Source organism: Rhinatrema bivittatum, chromosome 2 (genome assembly GCF_901001135.1).
Source record: "Rhinatrema bivittatum chromosome 2, aRhiBiv1.1, whole genome shotgun sequence".
Taxonomy (NCBI): domain Eukaryota; kingdom Metazoa; phylum Chordata; class Amphibia; order Gymnophiona; family Rhinatrematidae; genus Rhinatrema; species Rhinatrema bivittatum.
Window position 1 is genome coordinate 258209011 of NC_042616.1, and position 20464 is coordinate 258229474.

Sequence of the window (20464 nt, forward strand, 5' to 3'; positions counted from 1 at the left end):
TTGTTCAGAGCCTTGAAGTTGTGCCTTCTTTTCTCACTATCGATCTTCCATCCTTTCCTTAATCAGGTAGTTGCTTGTTCTCCTGGAAGTTTAAAAAAAAAAAAAAGAGGGGGGGGGGGGGGGAAGAAAAGGTGTTGTGGTGTTTAACAGTTAGTTTGTTCACTTGTCCACAGTTAGCTTTTCCAGGAATACTGGCAGGCTGATTTCAATGCAGGAGTATATGAAGGTGACATCAGGGAGTCTCTTACTCTGTCTCCATCTGCTGATTGGCGTGCATAAACCCAGTTGTGTGGGCTGGCCTGCCTCTCCTGGAGGAAAGAAAAGTATCAGGTAAGAAATAATTTCATCTTTCATTTGTTGCAAAGTGATAGGCAATTCAACATGGTGATGAATTTGAATTTCCTCTTCATACAGTTAGACCATTCCAGAGAAACAGGTTATGTCCACTGACCAGCAGATGGAGACAGAAATCAACAGGTTTTCTGATGTCGCCTTTTATAGGCATTTGTGCTGACTTCAGCATGCTAAATTTCTCTGTCTCCAGCAGATGGTAGACATGCTTCCTGAGCTGTGAACTGCAGCCTGGTAGGCTGAAAAGGAAGAGTGGAGGAGGCCCTAAGGTTAAAGATTTGTCTCACCCTCTGTTGAGCCAGGGTCCTTGGTGCTACTGCTGTTAATTAAAAAAAATAAATAAAAATAAGCCACAGCTCCCAAGGTGAAAGCCATGTGCTCCCCTCTCTTGGTTGAACAGACAAGGGCAAGGGGCTAAATCTTTATTTCCCTCTTTTTTTTCTTCCCCCTTTCCTCATTTTACCCCTCTGCCTCTCCCCCCTTACTATTGTTGAGGCTGTTCTCCTTAAACCTGCCTTATACAGCACTTCCCTTTTAGTTTTGGGGCTGTCTGTGCAGTAGCAATTTGAAAAAGAAAAACTACAAACAGGAAACGAAAGGAAGGAAGGGCTCTACTCAGGACTACAGACTGTGGCAGAGGAATTTTGGACTTTTTATTCTTCGGTGAAAGCCAAGATGAGTGTTCCTGTTTGTACCCCAGATCAGTCCAGACAAGTGGGTTTTGCATCCCTGTCAGCAGGTGGAGGCAGAGAACAAAAACTGAGGCACTGCTACATAACGAGAGTGCCACCTGCAGTCCCTCAGTTTTTCTGTCTCCATAAGATGGTAGATGTGCAAACCTACAGTCCTAGAGAGAAAAAGGAGGACAATCCATGAGATTCCTAGAGGAGGGCTCCCTGAGATGTTAGGTTCCTTCGTGGGCCATCCCTCGCGGGTAGAGCAGGGCAAGTGGGGATTTGGTTATCCCTGTCCTAGCTCGGCCCTTGTCTGGGGGGGGAGGGGGGTGACAGCTGGGGATCCTGGTTTCCTCACCCCTTCTGGGTCCCTGCCACCCCTAATGATCAGCCTTTTCCAGTCAGAAGCAAGGAAGTATTTAGTTTTATTCTCTTCTGTTTTTGCTGGTGACTGCCTTCTTTCTTTTTATAAAGAAACAGAGTTGAGCTCCGGCTGAAGCAGTGCTCCGGTGGCTGATCACAGTGTGCTGCTGGGAGGCAGTCTGAGGTGAGCAGGGCCAGGTGTCAGCACCAGCACAGCGGCACTGACCATGTTGCAGACAGGCTAATTTTAGGCCCAATCGCGTGGCATGGCACTTCCGCTCAGCACGGGAAAGTTTGCCACTGCTGTGGGAAGCGGCTGCACTTAAATGTGACTGCGTTTTTGCCCTGAATGCGTCTTTTTTTTTGGGGGGGGGGGGGTGTAGGAACACTGCGGGAATTGCCAGGGAGTGTGGTGCCTTGGGTGCAGCGATGCCGGTGCAGGAGGCCATGGGGGGAGGGCCTGAGGACATGGTGGCCATCTTAGCTCCTCGTGATAGGAGCAAGGCTTCAGCTGGGGAACTTCGGGATTCCCCTCACCCTCTTTTTTTTCTGCAAATCAGACCTCTGTGCATGACAGGGAGGGGGGAGGGTGACCACAGGGGTGCGGATCCAGAACTGTGTTTAATTGATTCATCCGAGTTCTCCACTGATTTTTATCCTGCTCCTCCACAAAGCCTATTTGGCAAAAAGGAGGCAGGATCCAAGCGGCCCATCCCTAGAAAGGCTTGGGTGCCTAAGAAACATAGGGAGGAGAAGTCTAAGGGATCCGTTGACATCCTGTGGCTGCTGGGGCTCGGAAGGTCCGCGGATGGTGCTGGACACATGTTGGATGACACAAACTAACCCGATCAACTACAGGGAGGACTGGGGGATCTGGATAAAGACCTGGGGATCCAGTGCAGGATTTCAGTGACATCCTGGTGGGCACAACGTGCAGGTCGGTTACCTCAGCAGACAGTGATTGGATCCTGGGGAGTGGGAGCTGTCGGCGGAGGCCTTTGTCCTAATCCAGTCCAGGTGTGGCAGGCTGGAATTAGATCTCATAGCAATCCCAGGGAACGCAAAGGTGGCCCGATACTTCAGTTGCAGGTGAGAAGTCTGCTCAGAGGGTATCGACATTGTCGTCCAGCTGTAGCTGACAGAGCTGTTGCTGTATGGTTTTCCCCATGGTGTCTCATAAGGAGAGTATTGAGCTGCTTCGAGCTTCATCTGGGCAGAATGGTTCTGGTGGCTTCCGAATGGCTGGTGTTGCTTGTGGATTGTGGATCTGGTTTATCTAGCAGTGGATGGTCCCATGTACTTGGTTCATCTGCCAGGGTTGTTGCAGCAGGGGCCCATATTTTCAGACTGGGCAGATTGCTTCTGTCTAGTGGCCTGGTTTTTGAAAAGCGGCTCCGCATAAAGGTATACTCGGAAACTGCTTCAGGTGAGAAAGACTTCCACTTTGTTGGGTTATGTCCAGCTTTGGAGAAGTTTTGAGTCCTGGTGTTTACAGAATAACTTACATCCTTTGAAGGTGGGTGTTCCGCAGGTGTTATCCTTCTTGCAGAGCAGATTGTCTAAGGGCTTGGCCTCTAATTTCCTTCGAGTTCAGGTGGTGGCCTTAGGTTATCTTCAAGGCAAGGTATGGGGAAGGATGCTGGCGGCCCAACAGGATGTGGTGCGTTTCTTGAAAGGGGCTAAGCATCTGCATCTTCTGATCCGAAAGGTATGTCCAGCTTGGAACCTTAACCTGGTTCTCAGAATTCTGTGTGGTCCTCTGTTTAAACTGAATAGGGCATCCTTAAAGGACCTAATCTTGAAGTCTGTTTTTCTGGTGGCTATCTGTTCTGCCAGAAGGATTTCGGACCTGCAAGCTTTGTCATGCAGAGATCCTTTCCTAAAGGTTTCAGAGGACGGGGTGTCGTTGCATATGGTGCCTTCCTTTCTGCCAAAAGTGGTTTCGTCTTTTCATCTTAACCAGACAGTGGAACTTCCGGCCTTTCCAAAGTTGTCTCAGGATGCTCTTAGGGCACAGGAGTTGCATTTGTTAGATGTACAGCGGATTCTTTTGTGGACCTTAAGGTCACGAATCCTTTTCAGAGATCCGATCATCTTTTTGTTTTAATTAGTGGAGCAAAGAAGGACAGTAAGGTTTCCAAGGACATGATTGTAAGATGGTTGAGAGAGACGATAATACAGCTTACATCTGTAAGGGCTGGTCAGTTCTGGAGGGATTGCGGGCACACTCCACTAGGGTGCAGGCAACTTCTTGGGTGGAGTGTCAGTTGATATCTCTGTAGGAGATTTGTCGAGTAGCGACATGGTCTTCTCTGCACACTTTCTCCAAAGATTACCTCTTGGATGTTCGGGCACCAGAGGAGGCGACTTATGGGGAAAGTGTGTTGCTCACGGATCTTTCGGTTGCCTGCCCTGTTTAGGGGAGCTTGGGTACATCCCACTTGTCTAGGCTGATCTTATTCTTTATGTAATCAAGGGGTCCTAGTTCTAGGGGGCTCCAACTTTCTCTGCTTGCCCATAGTTGTTTGGGGTTTGTTAGTTTATTAGTTTGATAGTTTGTTCATCTTGGCTTGGGAACAGTTCAGTACTGAGGGGCTGCAGGTGGCACTCTCTGATATGTAGCAGTGCCTCAAAGTTTTTGTTCTCTGCCTCCATCTGCTGGTAGGGATGCAAAACCCATTTGTCTGGACTGAACTGTGGTACTACAGGAACAAAAATTATCAGGTAAGAACAAATTTTCCTTTGAAACTGTGGGTATTTTTGGTAGCATGAATATGGCAGTGCAGGCATGGGTCAGGAACAGAACCTTGCACTGCCTGCAGGCTGAGAAGTACAAGCAGAGGAAGGGAGTAAACTGCTGAGACGGGTTTAGGGCTCGAGGAGAGCTCCTTGGACAGAAATTTGTTTCAACTGGGGGTTCTACGGCAGGAGATGCAGTCATTCAGCTGCCTCCCACTGGGGCTCAGGTTCCTACATCTGCCTGGCGGCCATTTTGACACCATGGGATGGTGGGAGAGTATGGGGCCCCCTTCTTTAAATCCTGAGGAGGGTGATTTGATTAGCACAGGAGCCTACTGTCAGAGCAAGTTTCTTTGAGTCCTCTTGACCCTGGGCTGTAATTTCTATGGAAATTATAAAAGGGCTGCAGCATTTTACAGGGGGCAGAGCAAGGGGGCTAATACCCTTTATTCCTTAGTGCCAGGGGGGCCTGTTAAGGCTAAGAGCAAAAAGGATAGCAGAGGAAAAGCTGCTGAATGAGGATGATTCTGCCTCTGAACATTCTCTGGAGGGGTTTAATAAGATTCTCCATGGATTCAGAGATGAGAACCCTGAAGGGGAAGGGTTGTGCCTCCTAAGGTTGAGGAGGCAGACTTTCATCTGTTCCATAAAAAGGAACTGGTGTTTGATTTCACAATCCCTGTGTAGCCTGAATATTGCTGAAGACAAGGAGGAGGAGCCAACCGACTCCTTGGAGGATCCCATCATGATCAGTATCAGAAAGTCTTCTAGTTTTTTTCCACTGTATAAAGTGTTTTTGGATTTGATAGATCTGGAGTGGGTTATCCCCAGAGGCTAATTTTATGAGCAGTTGCTCACTATCTAAATTGAATGTTGTGGGCCCTCAGCATAGTGAGAGGTTCCAGCTTCCCAGGATGGACACCTTGGTTTGTTTAGTGACTGAGAGAACCACAATCCCAGTAGAGGGAAATGCAGCTCTAAAAAAAAAAAAAAAACAAAACCCCCCCAAAAAAACCGCTCAGGACTGGAAAATTGATTCTGTGCTTAAGCAGGCCTCTGAAGCGGTCAGGGTGATGCTTCAGATTGCTGCTTGCAGTTGTATTGTGGCAAGGTGTGGATTATGCTTGATGCAGCATGCACAGGGCAACTCATTGGTGGACTCCTCTCCATTGGAGCCCAGTACAGCATATTTGCTGATGCTTGGGGTAACCTGCACAGTGTGGCAGATACTACATAAGCTTGCTAAGCAGATTGGATGGACCATTTTGGTTCTTTTTTGCCGTCATTTCTATGTTACTATATTTGATTTGATGTGTTCGTCCACTTAGGGAGTGTCATTAATTATAGCCACTAGGAGGCTTCTATGGATGAGACATTGGTCAGCGGATGACATTTCTAAGGCTAATTTGACTAAGCTTCCCTTTAGGATCAGCATCTGTTTGAGGGGACCTGAAAAGATGACAAAAGCTTGTGGAGATTTTAAAGTTCCAAGACTTAAGGAGGATAAGCTGCAAGTTTCTTCTCAGGCTTTCCCGTCTCATGGTAGGTTTCGGGACTCAAGGTGTTTTAAAGGGAAGAGTGCAACTGTCCAGAGGTCAAGAACCTTTACAAGATACCAGTCCTTTTATGCTAAGAAAGAGGTAAAGAGGGACCCTTTGAATCTAGATCCACTCAGGCTTCACAAGGAGTACTTGGGGGCTCTATTCTTATTCCAGAGATAGATGGCTGTCAGACTAGTTTTTAGTAGAGATGAGCCTATGATACTTCAGATCATTGAGTTCTGGATATCATTTGAGATGGTTACACTCTAGAATTCTCTTGTCCTGTTTCAGCCGTTTTTTATGGTTTCCCCTTGCCATTCTGTTGGGAAAAGGGAGGCAGTGAAAGCTGCTCTAGCAAGGCTTTTCAACTTAAAGGCAGTAATTCCTGTTCCAAAAGAACAGTAGGCTCTGTCATTATTCCCTTTATTTTCTTTCCCCCTCCAGGAAAACAGGTCCTTTCATCCCATTTTGGATATAAAGCAGGTCAACAGATTCCTGAAGGTGACACATTTCAAAATGGAAACACTAAGGTCAGTGATTTTGGCCATCAGGGAGAATTTCTGACAGCCTTGAATCTGACTGAGGCTTATCTGCATATTCTGGTTGGGCTGGATCATAAACGCTTCCTGCATTTTGCGGTACTTAATTGGCATTACCAGTTTCAGGCACTGCCATTTGGGTTAATCATCGTTCCAAGAACTTCCTAGAAGGTGATGGCAGTAGTGGTCACAGCGCTGCAGATGGAGAGCATTTTGATTCATTCTTACTTGGGTGATTGGTTGATAAATGTGCAGCTCCTCCAGGAGAGCATCCTAGTCACCCATAGGGTAGTTCAAATCCTGCAGGATTTGTGCTAGGTAGTCCGTTTTTCCAAGAGCAGTTTTCAGCTGTCTCAGACTTTGGAATAGCTGGGGGTACTGTTTGATATGCAGTGGGGCCTTATTTGTTTAACAGATCAAAGAATTCAGAAGATAACCTGTCAAGTTTGGGCATTGCCTTCTCTTAAGGACCCGATGGTATGGCCTTATCTTCAACTGGTGGGCTTTCATGGCAGCAGCACTGGATTTTGTTCCATGGGCAGGAGTGCACATGAGGCCTCTCCAATTGACCTTGCTGTCTAGATCACAGAATTATTCCATAAGACTTTCAGTTTGAGTCAGTCAGGGTACTCCAGTGGTGGCTGGATCTCAAGAACCTAGAGGTGGGAGTGGATCTGGAGATCCAGGACTGGGTGACAGTTATGATAGATGCTAATTTGTCCAGTTGCGGGTCTGTCTTTCTGGATTGCCAAGGAAAAGCAATGGTTCCTGAATTGATTTGAGGCTCAGGCAATTCAACTAACTCATTTGGAGTTTGCACCTCTTTTTCAGGTCAGGTGCTCAGGATAATGTCCAACAATGCCATGGTGGTAGTATATGTAAATCAAGGGAGGACCAAAATTCTGCAATTGTCATTGGAGGTAGATCTTGTTGCCTGGACGAAAGGAATGTGAGGGCCTTATCGGTGTTACACAACAGGTGTGGACAATGTCCAGGCTGATTACCTGAGTCACAATGTAGTCTATCCAGGAGAATGGTCGCTTTTGCCAGATAGTGGTCAAGTGGGAGTTTCCGATAATAGACTTGATGGCAATCACCAGGAATGCAAAGGTGTGGAGGTTTTTCAGTCAGAAAAGAGCATCTTTCATATGGAATCGATGCTGTGTCCAAGTTTGGCTATCAAGGAGCTCTGTTTCCTCCATGGCCCATAAGACAGATGCTTCTGAAAATATGAAAACATCCAGATCTAGTGATTCTGGTGGCTCCAGATTGGCCCCTGCATCCCTGGTATGCAGATTACATAAGATTCTAGCTGGCAGACCTGAGAGATGTGCGGCTTGAAATGAGTTGCTGTCACAGGGTCCAGTTCTCTACGAGAATCTGGATCAATTTTTGTCTTTTAGCCTGGCCCTTGAGAGGCACATTTAATGAAGAAAGGATGTTTTAGAAAAGTAGCAGTTGTAACTGGTCATCACTGTAATCTGAGTAAGACATCAGGTCCTCTGATTTTGGACTTTTTTGCAGAAAGGTTGAATTGGTCTCTCAATTCCTTAAAAGTACATGTGACTGCTTTCTTGTGTTAGAGGATGTCTTTTGGGTAGACCCCTGTCATCTCATCTGGATGTGTTCCAATTTTTGAGAGGTATTAAACATATTTGGCCTTCACTACAGTCTCCCGTTCCATTGTGGGACTTGAACTTGGTGTTAATTTTCTTAGCAGGGTCACAATTTGAACCTCTCAGACAAATTTCCTTGAAACTGCTTACCTTGAAATTTGTGTTTCTGATGATCCTTTCTTGTGCTAGGAGAGTCTGAGTTGCAGGAACTTTTTCGTACAGAGCATTTTTAGCAATCACACAGGATATGTTCAGGCTTCGTACAATTTGTTCCTTTTTTCCCAAGGTGGTAACAGCCTTTTATTTGAACCAGTCAGTTTGTTTACCAGCATTTAAAAGTTGGACTGTTTTGGCAGAATTCAAGATTCTTCAAGCTTTGAATGTGAAAATGTTATTGAGATGTAAAGGTCACTAATGCTTTCAGAAAATATGATGATTTATTTGTTCTACATATTGGAGTGCAGAAAGGTGAGACAGCATGTAGAGCTACCATAGTGCATTAGATAAAAGAGATCTTTACAACAGCTTATGTGGAGTCAAGCATACTTCTCCCTACTCAAGTGAGAGCTCATTTCACAAGGGCTTAGGCTTCTTCTTGGGTGGAATTTAGTTTTATGTCACCTTTAGAGATTTGTAAGACAGTGACTTGGTCTTCCTTACATTCCTTTTCTAAACATTATCACTTGGCTGTTGCTGTCTTGTAGGAGGCATCTTTTTTCCTACCAGGTGTTCTGGAATAGCTGGGGAACATCTCATTTGCCTGGACTGGTCTGACTGGATGAAGAGGAAAGTGAAATTTAGTTCTTATCTAATAATTTCCTTTTCTAGAGTCCAGTCAGACCAGTCCAGACTGTCAAATTAGGATCTTCTTTCAGTCAGAGGTTGACTGGAGGTGGCAGAGCTGTAACTTCTTTCTTCTGCTTTAATGCAGATGAGCTATTTCTGCTGTTATATCTTCCTAGTTCTTCTAGAAGTCCACTAAAAAAAAAAAAGATCTGTTAATTGGTTTGAATTTAATATGATCTTAAATCTGGATAAGTCTTATTTTTATGGTTTTAGATAGGAAAAATGTTAATCTTGAACAGAAAGTAATTACTTTGAATAACAAAACAAGTTCTAAATTAGTAGATGTAGCAAGAAACTTAGGCCTTTTTATAGACTGAGTTAAATTTGAAGGCACATCTTGCAAAGAAAGTTAATGAAGACTTTGGTAAATTTAGGATGTTAAAATGCTTGAAATCACTACTCTCATTTAGTAATTTTAGATACGTGCTCCAGGTTATGTTTGCAGGAATTGACTATTGTAATTCTACCTTGTTAGGCCTCCCCAAAACAACTATTCAGCCTTTGCAGGTACTCCAGAATGCAGCAGCTCGGATCTTAACAAATACCGGAAGAAGAGATCACATTACCCCAGTCTTACAAAACTTTCACTGGTTACCGGTAGAATATAGAATACAACACAAAACATTATGTATTATCCACAAGATTTTATACGGTGAAAAGACAAATTGGTTAAACTCTACTATCAGACTCCATATTCCTCACCGTGAGTTAAGATCCGCCAACAAAGGCCTTCTCACAATACCCACAGTTAGATCCACTCACCTGAGCGAAGTTAGAGACTGTGCAATTTCAGTCTCAGGACCAAAATTGTGGAACAGTTTTCCGCAATATTTGAGACTTCAACCTAACCTGAGAAAATTTAAAAAGGATTTAAAAACATGGTGTTTTCAGCAAAGTATGGGTTTAATTCACAAGACACAGGTTGAGACTCAGGTTATGAGTTAATAATAATAATTTTATAATTCTTAAGCTTTTACTGTCTCTTTTTTATAAGTAATGAATTTGGATATCTTTTAGTTGTATTTATTTTATTTTATTGGGTGGTTATATGTATTTTTATTCTAATCTAATATTTTTTATTTATATTATTAGCATGTAAACCATGGAGATAGAAACTTGTTTTCTGTATAACGGTATAGAAAAGTTGTACAAATATGTCCTGTTAGCTTGTTACAGATAATACTGGCAGTCTGAAGTCAGCACAGACTTCTTTAAGGAGTGACATCAGCAAGCCAGGTGATCTGTCTCCGTCTGCTGGTCAGTAGGCATAACCTGTTTGTCTGGGCTTGTCTGGACTCATGGAAAGGAAATTGAGTAAGAACTAATTTCACCTTTTGTTTATTAAGAGCAATGATAGTATATATATTTATGCAACAGACACTTTGTATCTGTGCTTCATTTTTTTCACCTTGGAAGATTGTTATTGCACTACAGATCGCATATTTTTTCTCACTTGGCATATTTAATGTTCTCAAACAGGGATTATCAACTTTCATACCTATCCCTTCGTGCTAGCATTGGTCTATGGACTTCATTTTTCTGCATATTATTGGTCGCGACAGACGCAAGCAGTCTGGTGTGTTACATCACTCGATTTACAGAGGAGGCTTTTGCAGCTCTCATTTGCATAATATTTATTTATGAAGCTTTGGAGAAACTCTTCCACCTGGGAGAATTGTATGCTTTCAATATGCACAACGATCTGGACCAGCTGACTAAATATTTGTGAGTATTTTAGTATAAAGTTGGGGCCTATACAAGTTTAGCATTTATAGGTAAATGCACTTGATAATGCACGTGCAAGCAAATGTATTTCTGAGCTAAGACTCAATTTACTGCTTTTGGGCACCTTTTAATTTGCTGTAAATTTTAGAGACTTGCAAGTTTGCACTAAAGAAATCTGTTACCCAAAAATTTGTGAATTTCTCTTGTGTCCTGTGCTACTGCTTAGTACAATAAATCTTTATTGGGTCATTTGCCTGTGCTGATTTGAGGTTCTTCCCCCCTTTTTTTTGTTATTTATAAGTATTTCCTAATACAAAAATCAGACTAGTACCAAGCAAAGTAAACATAAAAAAGTAATAGGATATAACCTCAAAAAAAAGAATTTCTCACACACCTGTCCACATATAGGATGGTCTTCACATGCCAAGGAAAACATAATACATGATATCCATAATCAGCCGCCAGGCAGCTCTGCTACTTAGCCAGTTTTATATACTTAACCAGCTAATTAATGTTGCATATTCAGTAGTGCAGCCCTTTAGTCCAAACAGAATTGAACGGATAACTCAGCTTCTTCCCAATCCATCCATTCCCCAGCCCTGTCTTAGCTAGCTAAAAACTTAGCTGGTTAAGTGGTGCCCGCTGACCGTAGCTGGATATTCAGCAGCATCACTTAGCAGCTAAGTACCATTTTTAATGTGAAGCTTAATATAGAAAAATAAGGAAAGAGGGCTGTTGTACACAACTAAATATGTAAATAAAGGAGCTTATTTAACAGAGGAGAGGGCCACCTCTGAAGATGTCATTTCAGGTCTGGACAATACTTGTCTTTCACAAATATGCTTTGTTTACAGTCCTAGTCAATTGAGTTTGTTTCATTCCATCTGATTTTACTATACATTTGCAAAGAAAATTTAACCAGAAAATCCCTAGTTGTTGAACCCCAGATCTCTGAAGAAGGAACTGCTTCCTCCTAAGCTGAGTAGACTTGGCTATCTTGGGAAACATAGTGACTTTTAAGTTATAAAACAATACAGTTCTCCTATGAAAATACAATCTCAGAAAATAATACCTGTCTGGGTCCACCAGTAAATTAACTATGAAAAGGGAAAATAGTAACATAGTAATATAGTATTGATGGCAGAAAAAGACCAAATGGTCTATCCAGTCTGTCCAACAAGTTTCTTATAGAAGTAACTGCCGCTCTATGAAGGTTATTCCCAAGCCTTTTGTTAAAGGTAGTAATATTAAAAATCAAAACCAAGCACTGTCAAACCCATATCAAAATTAGTTATCAACATTTTTACAGGGTGAGCAGCCTTCTTGATAATTCAGACAATGCTGCTTGAACATACTATGCTTTTGGACTTTGCAGTAGAAGCAGTCCTGCACTTTTTCCCTAATGTCTGTGTATCAGTACCCTAGAAGGTAAAACATATAAATTTATTACCAGACTTTTCAAGATTGACAGTCAAGTTGGACAAATCAAATGAAGTTTGTGCAGATATTTCTTATAAGGTAGCATATTATAAGTTCTGGAGACGGGGGAAATTAAATTCTCTGGAACATTCAAAATCTCTAAAATATATATTTTTAACATTTCCATCTATGAAACATCTCTGCTTAGGGAAATTTATGAACCTAAGATTTGTGTCTGAACATCCTCAAGTGCTTCCACCTTATTCTGAAATTGTAAATGTCCTTTAATCAAGGAGTTACGTCCTGTAGTGCAGAAACTTATACTTCTAAAGTCTCAACTTTCTGTTGAACTAAGGAAAGTTTCTTTTGATTACTACTGATTTCAGAAGTCAAAGTCTGAGTTTGAAAGAGAAACTGAGCCATCTGATTCAAAAAGCTGACAATTGCTTCCCAGATACCTTCTAGTGGAAACCACTTTGGGTGTGAAATCAGAGGATTAGTAGTCGCAGGCAAAACTTGGCTTACTGCAATAGACTTTGAATCTTCTCTAGACCCTCGTGTCATTGAAGCCAGCAATGAGGTTTCAGACTGGAAACCCATGATTGTAGCCACATCGGGAATCTCTTCTCCTCCACTACTTTGGAGAGACAACAGAGAGAGCTCCTCATACTCCACTGCAGCACTGATGTTTGACAGAGCTCGTCTGTCAACATCACACTCGTCTGTGTGGCTTTGGCGGGAATGATGCTTCTGCATCTGGAGAGACAACAGGGGGGACCTCTACCTCTGGGACCCTTCAGAGCTAGACAACTGCATGAGTAGCAATGACCAATGCATATAGGAGTCCATGGGGGGCCAGAAGGGGATGAAGCTGGTCCTTCAGCAGGATAAGCTCTGATCATCCCCTTCCTTTTCCCAATTTCCAATGAAGAAATAAACTCGAGTAGCAGCAAGAAGAGCTCACTAGCTTCTACCATCTTGATTCCCAAGGTTCTTCTCTTAAACTTATTATTCTGGCATTTTAATAGTGCCTTAAATCCAGGTGCTTTGCAACAAATGACATACATAAACAGTCTAAATGGATACCTGAAGCAGTGGTAGGTAGTGACTTGCCCAAGGTCATAACACCTGACAGTGGGTGAAATTTGAACCCAGAAATTCTCATTCTTAATCCATACATTCTAACTACTAGCCTTTTTACTTCTCCCATCCAGCAGAGCTTTTCTCTAATAGTAGTGGGATTTATTTTCAAAAACTATTGTATGAACACAGAATGAGGGACCATGAGCAGGTGAGGGGTTTTTTTTTTCTCTTCCTTCTGCCACTCCCTTCATGCCAAATGCAGTTTGGACCATAACTTTGGAGCATAAATCAAATATCAGGGAATGTCCCTATGATAGTGAATGTTCCTGGTGATCTCATCCATTGCATTGTTTCGCAGCTAAATCCTGTTACAAGCTTGTAGAGTTTAATAAGACCAGTGTCATTGGCCTTGTGCCTCAGCGACTAATGTTGAGAAGTGTTCCCCTATTTGTGTTCTATATTTTACTCTAGTCTTAACTCGTGCAGCAGATGTCCTTTCATTTGTTTTCAGATTTTTAATAAGGTTTTACATTTTATTTGTAATAGATATATATCTTTTTCATTTTGGGAATTCCCTTTTGTTTTTTATCAAACTTCCACAGGATATTCAGATTGTATCTATAATTCGGATGGATCAGGCTGGCACTAGCAAAGGTTTCTGATTACGATAATTATTGCAGACCACCAAGTTGCTCTGATCTAGGGTAGTGGGAGTAGCTAATTAAATGAAGTCTGCAAAAAATTTTGTATACCTGTTGCTTTAGGATGGAGAGAGAAAAATCTGAATGTGGCACATGGGTTCAATTACAGAGCCTGGCTTTGGGTTCTCTGGCTAAGCTGCAGATCTGTGCTCACAGGTCATGGAAAGAAAGAAAGCAGTCCCAGCTATCAATGAGCAGCAAAACCTACTAACCAGACTCTGGGTGCTCATATACCCAGGTTACAAAGGGAGTAGTGCTTTGTGGCTCCTGGCCAAGGGTTGTCACTATAACTGACATGAGAAGGGGGTTAAAATGCAAAGGTTGGGGGGAAGCTTAAGTAGTGAATGAAGGTTTATGGTTCCATAGGCCTAGTAGGGACCAGTTTCAATTGAGCTTGAAGCCCCAAAGGAAATTGCAGTGTCTTAAAGTTTTGGCTCCGTATGTAGGAGATTTTTTTTTGTTTTGCCAGCATAGACTATGACATTAACTATAACATTTTGATGGACTGGCACAGCATAGATTGGACTCAACATCTGGAATAATTTTATATTTAGAATGTGCAGATCACACACACAGATAAGTGCACTTGTGCATCTTGTTTCAATAATTTTGTATATTTTAATTGCTGAGCACTGTTGGAAAAACATACCATTTTAAATGAAAATATTTCTTTATTGATATTTAAAATTTGCCAGATGTGTGTGTTCTGAGCCTGTGAATCCCAGCAATGAGACTCTGAAGATATGGATGAAGTCTAATATAACAGCAGATGACATTTCATGGAGTAATTTGACTGTTTCTGTAAGTGCTTTGAAGTTTTCTTTTAAGAGGTAGATTTTCAAAGCTTTGCTAGCACAAAAACTGCCACATACACGCATAAGTGAGCTTCATGGGAGCTACGCAAATTTTAAATAACCGGGAAGGGCACACCTACATTCATATATGCGTGCCCAGAAAAAGTAAGCGAAAAGGGGGAGCGGGCATGGGTGTTCAAGCATTGACACGCATGGCCCCTAATTTTCCTCAGCCAGCTCACTTATGTTATGCATGTCACTTTGCTACAGCTCCTCAATAGGTGTAGTATGAACATGGGGGGAGGGGGAAGATCAGGCTCAGCCTGACACTCAATATATGGACCATTGTAAGGGGGGCACTTTGATTCAGGGTGAGTTTTTGGGAGGTGGGTTAGGGGGGGTGTTACAGATACATTCAGAGATATTCATTGTAAATTGTCATCCTAAAAAAAAAAAAATGTTGGACCTTTATAAGCATTGAAAATTCTAACAAGAGGAGTTGATTTGTGCACTGCAGTCCCTGCTAGCTGCATTGTACAAATCAACTCCTTTCCATCACTTATGAGGTGTAAAATTCTTTAGTGATGTCAGTTCTACAATGAATACCTCTGAATGTATCTGTAACACCCCCCCCCAAACCCAAACTCACCCTGAATCAAAGTGCCCCCTCACAGTGATCCATTTATAGAATATCAGAATGAGCCTTATAAAGCGGTTCTCTCTCTATAACATATAACTTAGGTGTATACTTTATAAAATAGTACGTACCTTTGCGGGTGGCGAGATACACATGTTTATGGATGCACGCGCGGCCCTTTTAAAATCTGCCTGTAACTGTATAGAAGCATTTATATGTAGATTATAACCCCACAGTTTGGGGAGAGTCATGTCCCTGTGAAACTATTTTGTTTGAAGGGATTCTACCTCAGTTTCTCGGCTGTGTATGTACTAGGCAGTGAGTGCTAGAGTGGTGCTGTTAGAAACAAGTGCTCTCGTGTGTTGATTTTAAAATAGATTACTTCTGCCACAAAGTAAATTAGGACCAAATTGCACAGATTGTTGTAAACTGCTAACTAGGAATTGCCTTTTCATTTGGTGTACATGAAGGGATTTCTATAGGATTGTAAATAGGTATGTTAAGATGTATATTGTATGTGTACATTTACCTACACCAAACAAGTCTAATTTATTGTAGCATGTAGCTCAGGTTTAGACTGCAGGGACTTTTAGTTTTGGTTTTTGGGCGGGGGGGGGGAGGCAGGTTATAGCTAAGAGATCGGTTTCATGTATGAGATTCTAGCAGCTTGTTTAAAATAATCCATTATGAGATCCAAGATGGTGATCGCATGAGCACACGCAGACGCCTCTGCTCCGCGGTGGAATTTCTGCCCGAATCTTTTTCATCTTTCTTGACTAAAATTATTACCTTATGATGCCGCATACGAAAAGAAAAGCCCGGGTCCATGAAGTCCTTTCCTCCACACCGATATCTGATGCAAGACAACCGCAGATAGAGGAGGCTTTTGCGAGGCCCGCTGCTGAGAGACCGGAGGGAGGGGGCCGCATGCGTGTTCGAGAAGCAGACGCCGACCACATTGGCCGAAGAAGCATCCCTCAGCCCCGGTGCACCTAGAACTCCCAGCCCGCCGTCTGGCCCTCCAAAAAGATTGGAGGAATATCTGGGGAGAACATCTGACCCAAATACCCCCCTGATCTCGTTGGTCCAGAGAGTCGGAAACGGGACGTTAACCGACTCGGTGAGCCCAAGACAGGGCTCCAAGGTAACGAGAATCAGAGGGAGAGGAATCCAGAAGCGGCTGAGAGAGATCCCTTGGAGGTAGGAGAGACAATGCCGGATATAAAAGAGATATGTATGGGGACTGTGTCAGAAAAAAGTAACTTTGCAAGAGGTTTGGAAGTTATTGCTGGATATGGACAAATCAATTAAAACTATAACATCAATGTTAAAAGATCAGGGAAAAAAAGTTCAAAGTCTTGAAAATAAGACAAATCTTATTGAAGCTTCTATGATAGAAATGGAGCAAGAGATAAAGTCAGAGATTCAAGTTAATCTGATTAAATCAGAAACTTTACATTCAAATAAAATGGAAAAGTTGGAGAATGCTATTAGGAGATCTAATTTGAGGTTGTTAAATTTTCCTAAATCTCGTATATTGCCACCAAAGGAATTGCTTAAAAGCTATTTCATAAAGGTTTTGAAGTTTCAAGAGACTGCCATTCCAACTATTTCTAAGGCATATTACCTTCCATCGCTTAAAGATCAAAAGATTGTTGGGATGCAAGGAAATGAGGAGGAGTCATCTTTAAACTTAACAGAATTATTGGAAAAATCATCAGAGACCCCAATTACATCCAGAGCAACTCTATTGGTGACTTTTACTTTTATAGCAGAAAGGGATTCTGCACTTAGGCTTTTTTTTCGAAATTCAAACCAGCAGTTTCATGGTCAAGTAGTTCGGGTTTTTCCTGATATTGTAAAAACAACTCAGGAGAGAAGGAAAACATTTCTTCTTATGAGAAATGAGGTTGTTGCTAGAGGAGCAAAGTTTAACTTACGTTTTCCTTGTAAGTGTATACTTGTATTTCAAAATACTAAATATGTTTTCTCAGAACCATCACATCTCTGAGAATATCTGGACTCTCACTCCTAACTAGACCCAGGGGAGGATAGGTAATAGTAGAAATAGCAGCGGGAGTCTTATGCTATTCTGATTTATATATTTATTCTTATTGTGTTATCTGCTTCTTTACATTTTGGATCTCCCTTTTCCTTTGATTTTCAGAGATGAATAATATTTTCTTTAGATATGGTGTTAAGTTCACTGATATGGTTAAATTATCTTTTTTTGATCTCTGTATATGTCTGAGAATATTGTATAATGTTCTATATTGTTGAAAATCATAAAATAAAATTAAAAAAAAACATAATGGATTTTTTTTTTTAAATCTTGCAGGAATGCAAAATGTTTCATGGTGAATTTGTTGGATCTGCTTGTGGTCATCATGGTCCTTATGTTCCTGATGTTCTATTCTGGTCTGTCATCTTGTTCTTTACAACATTTTTTCTGTCTGCGTTCCTCAAGCAGTTCAAGACGAAAAATTACTTTCCCACCAAGGTAATCACAAAATAAAACACTATTTTGCCATTGAACTGTGTTAATATGTTCTTAATACTGATGACATTTTACCCTGCACTATTAAAAAAAAAAAAAAAAAAAAACCCAAAAAAAAAAACCCCTGTTGTGTGCCTTATACAAATGCCTATTGACTGATCTTAATAAAGATGATACCTGGATAGTATCAATAACTGTCTCTTCAGCCTATCCAGTAACTAAGTGGGTTTTGCATTACTAGTAGTGAGATATAATAGAAGGTATGGTGATAGTTGAATATTAAACAACTCGATACAAAATAGAATTATTGTGCTATTGCATTTCCTAATGTGAGATCCTGATTGTACCATTACAGTTCATATTTCTTATACAAATTTGTATTATTTAGGTACGATCTACAATCAGTGACTTCGCTATATTTCTAACCATTGTCACAATGGTTCTTATAGACTACCTTGTAGGAGTTCCTTCTCCTAAACTCCAGGTTCCTGAAAAGTTTGAGGTAAGACTCAACTAAATGACTTTTTCTATAGAGTCTTTCTACATATCCTTATTGAACTTTGTACAGTGCAGCAATTTATGGTATGGAAATCAGACTGCAGTTGATACTTTTGAAAACATAAATGCACTACAATGGGAAAAGGGACATCCTGGAACTAAGAATAATTGATTAGTCTTCAAGATCCTCAGTGAATAGATTTGATGACTTCATTTTGACCCATTTGGCTTTATTAAAGAGAACAGTGTTGTGGTAAATACTCGGAAGAACTGTTTTTCTTAGAAGGTGATACGACTCTGGAATTTGTTGGCTGAAATAGATTCAACCCAATTTGAATGAACTATTTGCTAAGGAAAATAGCTCTTCAGCAGAAATTGGGCTTCTGAACCCAAATAAGTGGCAAGAAGGATTTTCCTCAGCCGCATCAGAATTTGTAATGCAAACATAGTATGTGTGTGATATCATTTGTCCTAACTGTCAGTATCTTGAAGGAAGGTAAAGGTGCAGCTACAATGAATTAAGTCCCACTGTTCTATTTTTTTGGATGTTACTGCATGCAGTAAACATAATGAGATTTGTTTAATTCAAAGGAGACAATGTCTGTCTTCAAATTTCAACTTCTTGTTTGGCAGTTTCCTAGTGAAAGATCTAGTGGAAGGCAGAAAGTTTGTCTGTTTTATCTCCTAGTGTATGAATTACCTTCTTTACCCAAACATGGAATCACATTGGATAAGTGCTGACAATCTTCACAGATTATCAAAAGCAGTTGTCCCAAATATATTAGCTTTTTATATAGACAGGGAAGCACTTTGTGTACCTGGTTTTGAATTTACTATAATAAATGAAGTGTGGCGTGGAGGTGCATGGTTAATTGTCACCTTTTAATAGGGTTAGTGTGTCTAGTATAACATGCAGCAAGTACCATTCTCCATCGACAAACAGGCATGAATCAGCCATAACACATGGGTGGTGTCATGAGATGGCACCGATGGAGACCCAGGTCTCAGGGCTCAGTAAAAGTAAAACTGAGCATATGCAGGAGCTCAGTACATGTTGCCTCTTAATAAGCCCCTCTTTTATCCAAGCTACCACATAGATGTGTGTTTTATCCTAAAGATTTTGGCCTTGTTTTTGCAAGTTTACACTTTGCAAACCTCCTCTGCCCTTTTTTTTTTTCTTGCTGTTGCCTCTGCAGCCCCTCAATAGAACTTTTCAGTTCTAATTAAAAAAAAAAAAAAAAAAAAAGTGAAAATGGAGAAACCCAAGAACCAAAAAAGCCTGCTTTTAGCACATTTTAGACCTGTGGGTATGGGTGTCATACATACATCACTAAATATGAATAAACTGTATATTATGATTAATAACCAATCTCAATAACCAACCATACATCACTGACACCCATTCAGTTTGCTATCTCTGCTTGGGTCTGGACCATGATGCTCCAGACTACTTGTTTTGTGGTTGGATGTCCCTGACAGCACAGCAGTACTATGTCTGGAGGCCATGCGGAAGGCACGGTCTGGTAAAATCCAGAAGCTGCCGTTCAAAGGCAGACAGATGCCACTCCTCTTGGAGCAAGGCATCTTCTGACTTTCGGCACCACAAAAGAGTGCTGATTGCAGAACCTTTATTTGCTAAAGGTAAATTGGTCTTTCTGAGAGAGAGCGCTTATAACGAAAACATTTTTTTAAAGGGTTAAACTATTACTGGCTGTGTATATTGTCTGCTTGTTTTTAAGATTAGTATTTGTTTGCTAGTATTAATTTTATTCAGAGAAAATAGTCTTTGGATTTATTCTGTGAGCTAGCAAAAGTGAGTATATGCTTGCTCGTGTTAGAATTATAAATTTGCAAAGATCATTTACTTGATCTGAGAAGGTGAGAGTACTAGTTCCTGGGCAACTAATCACTAGTTTGATTCCCAGTTCACTCAGCAGCACATAGGTCAGAGGGAGGTATCTTGAAAGGATATTGGCAAACTAACAGGGTCATTCTTTAAACTGCGATGTGCCATTATCTCGTGTATTAGGGCCTTATCGCATGTAATCAGGCCCTAACACATGCGAAACCAGCCACATTGCAGTGGTAAAATTTAAATCAGGGGAAGGGGAGGAGTGTGGGCGGGATTATGGCCCAGCAGTGCTCCGGGCAATAATGTTTTCCATTTTATCGCCAGCAGTAACACCTTTTCCTGTGGCGCTATGGGGCGAAAGTGTGCGCCCGGCTGCAACCACAACGGGCGAAAATGCACCGCTGCGATGCAGCTGGCTGCATACTTTAGCCCCCCACCCCCCCTGCCCCATTTTTCCCCATGAGCCATCATTCTGCTATATTTATAGTGGAATTATAAATCGGGTAAGTTAGAATGTCCCAAAAGAGAGGAGGATGTAAAAGCTGAAAAAGCCCAGATGTATTTAAATTCACAGCATGAAAATAAAAAT

General features: G+C 41.5%; 1 protein-coding gene across 4 annotated transcripts in view; it reads left to right on the top strand.

Moving 5' to 3' along the window:
- Positions 1-20464, top strand: part of SLC4A7 (solute carrier family 4 member 7) — a 385387-nt gene that overhangs the window by 285316 nt on the left and 79607 nt on the right. For all 4 annotated transcript variants that reach the window (XM_029589434.1, XM_029589432.1, XM_029589435.1 and 1 more), the window contains 4 exons: positions 10149-10394; positions 14293-14398; positions 17367-17528; positions 17914-18027. In XM_029589434.1, the coding sequence (XP_029445294.1) occupies positions 10149-10394; positions 14293-14398; positions 17367-17528; positions 17914-18027 (628 nt within the window). The remainder of the gene's footprint in view (positions 1-10148; positions 10395-14292; positions 14399-17366; positions 17529-17913; positions 18028-20464) is intronic.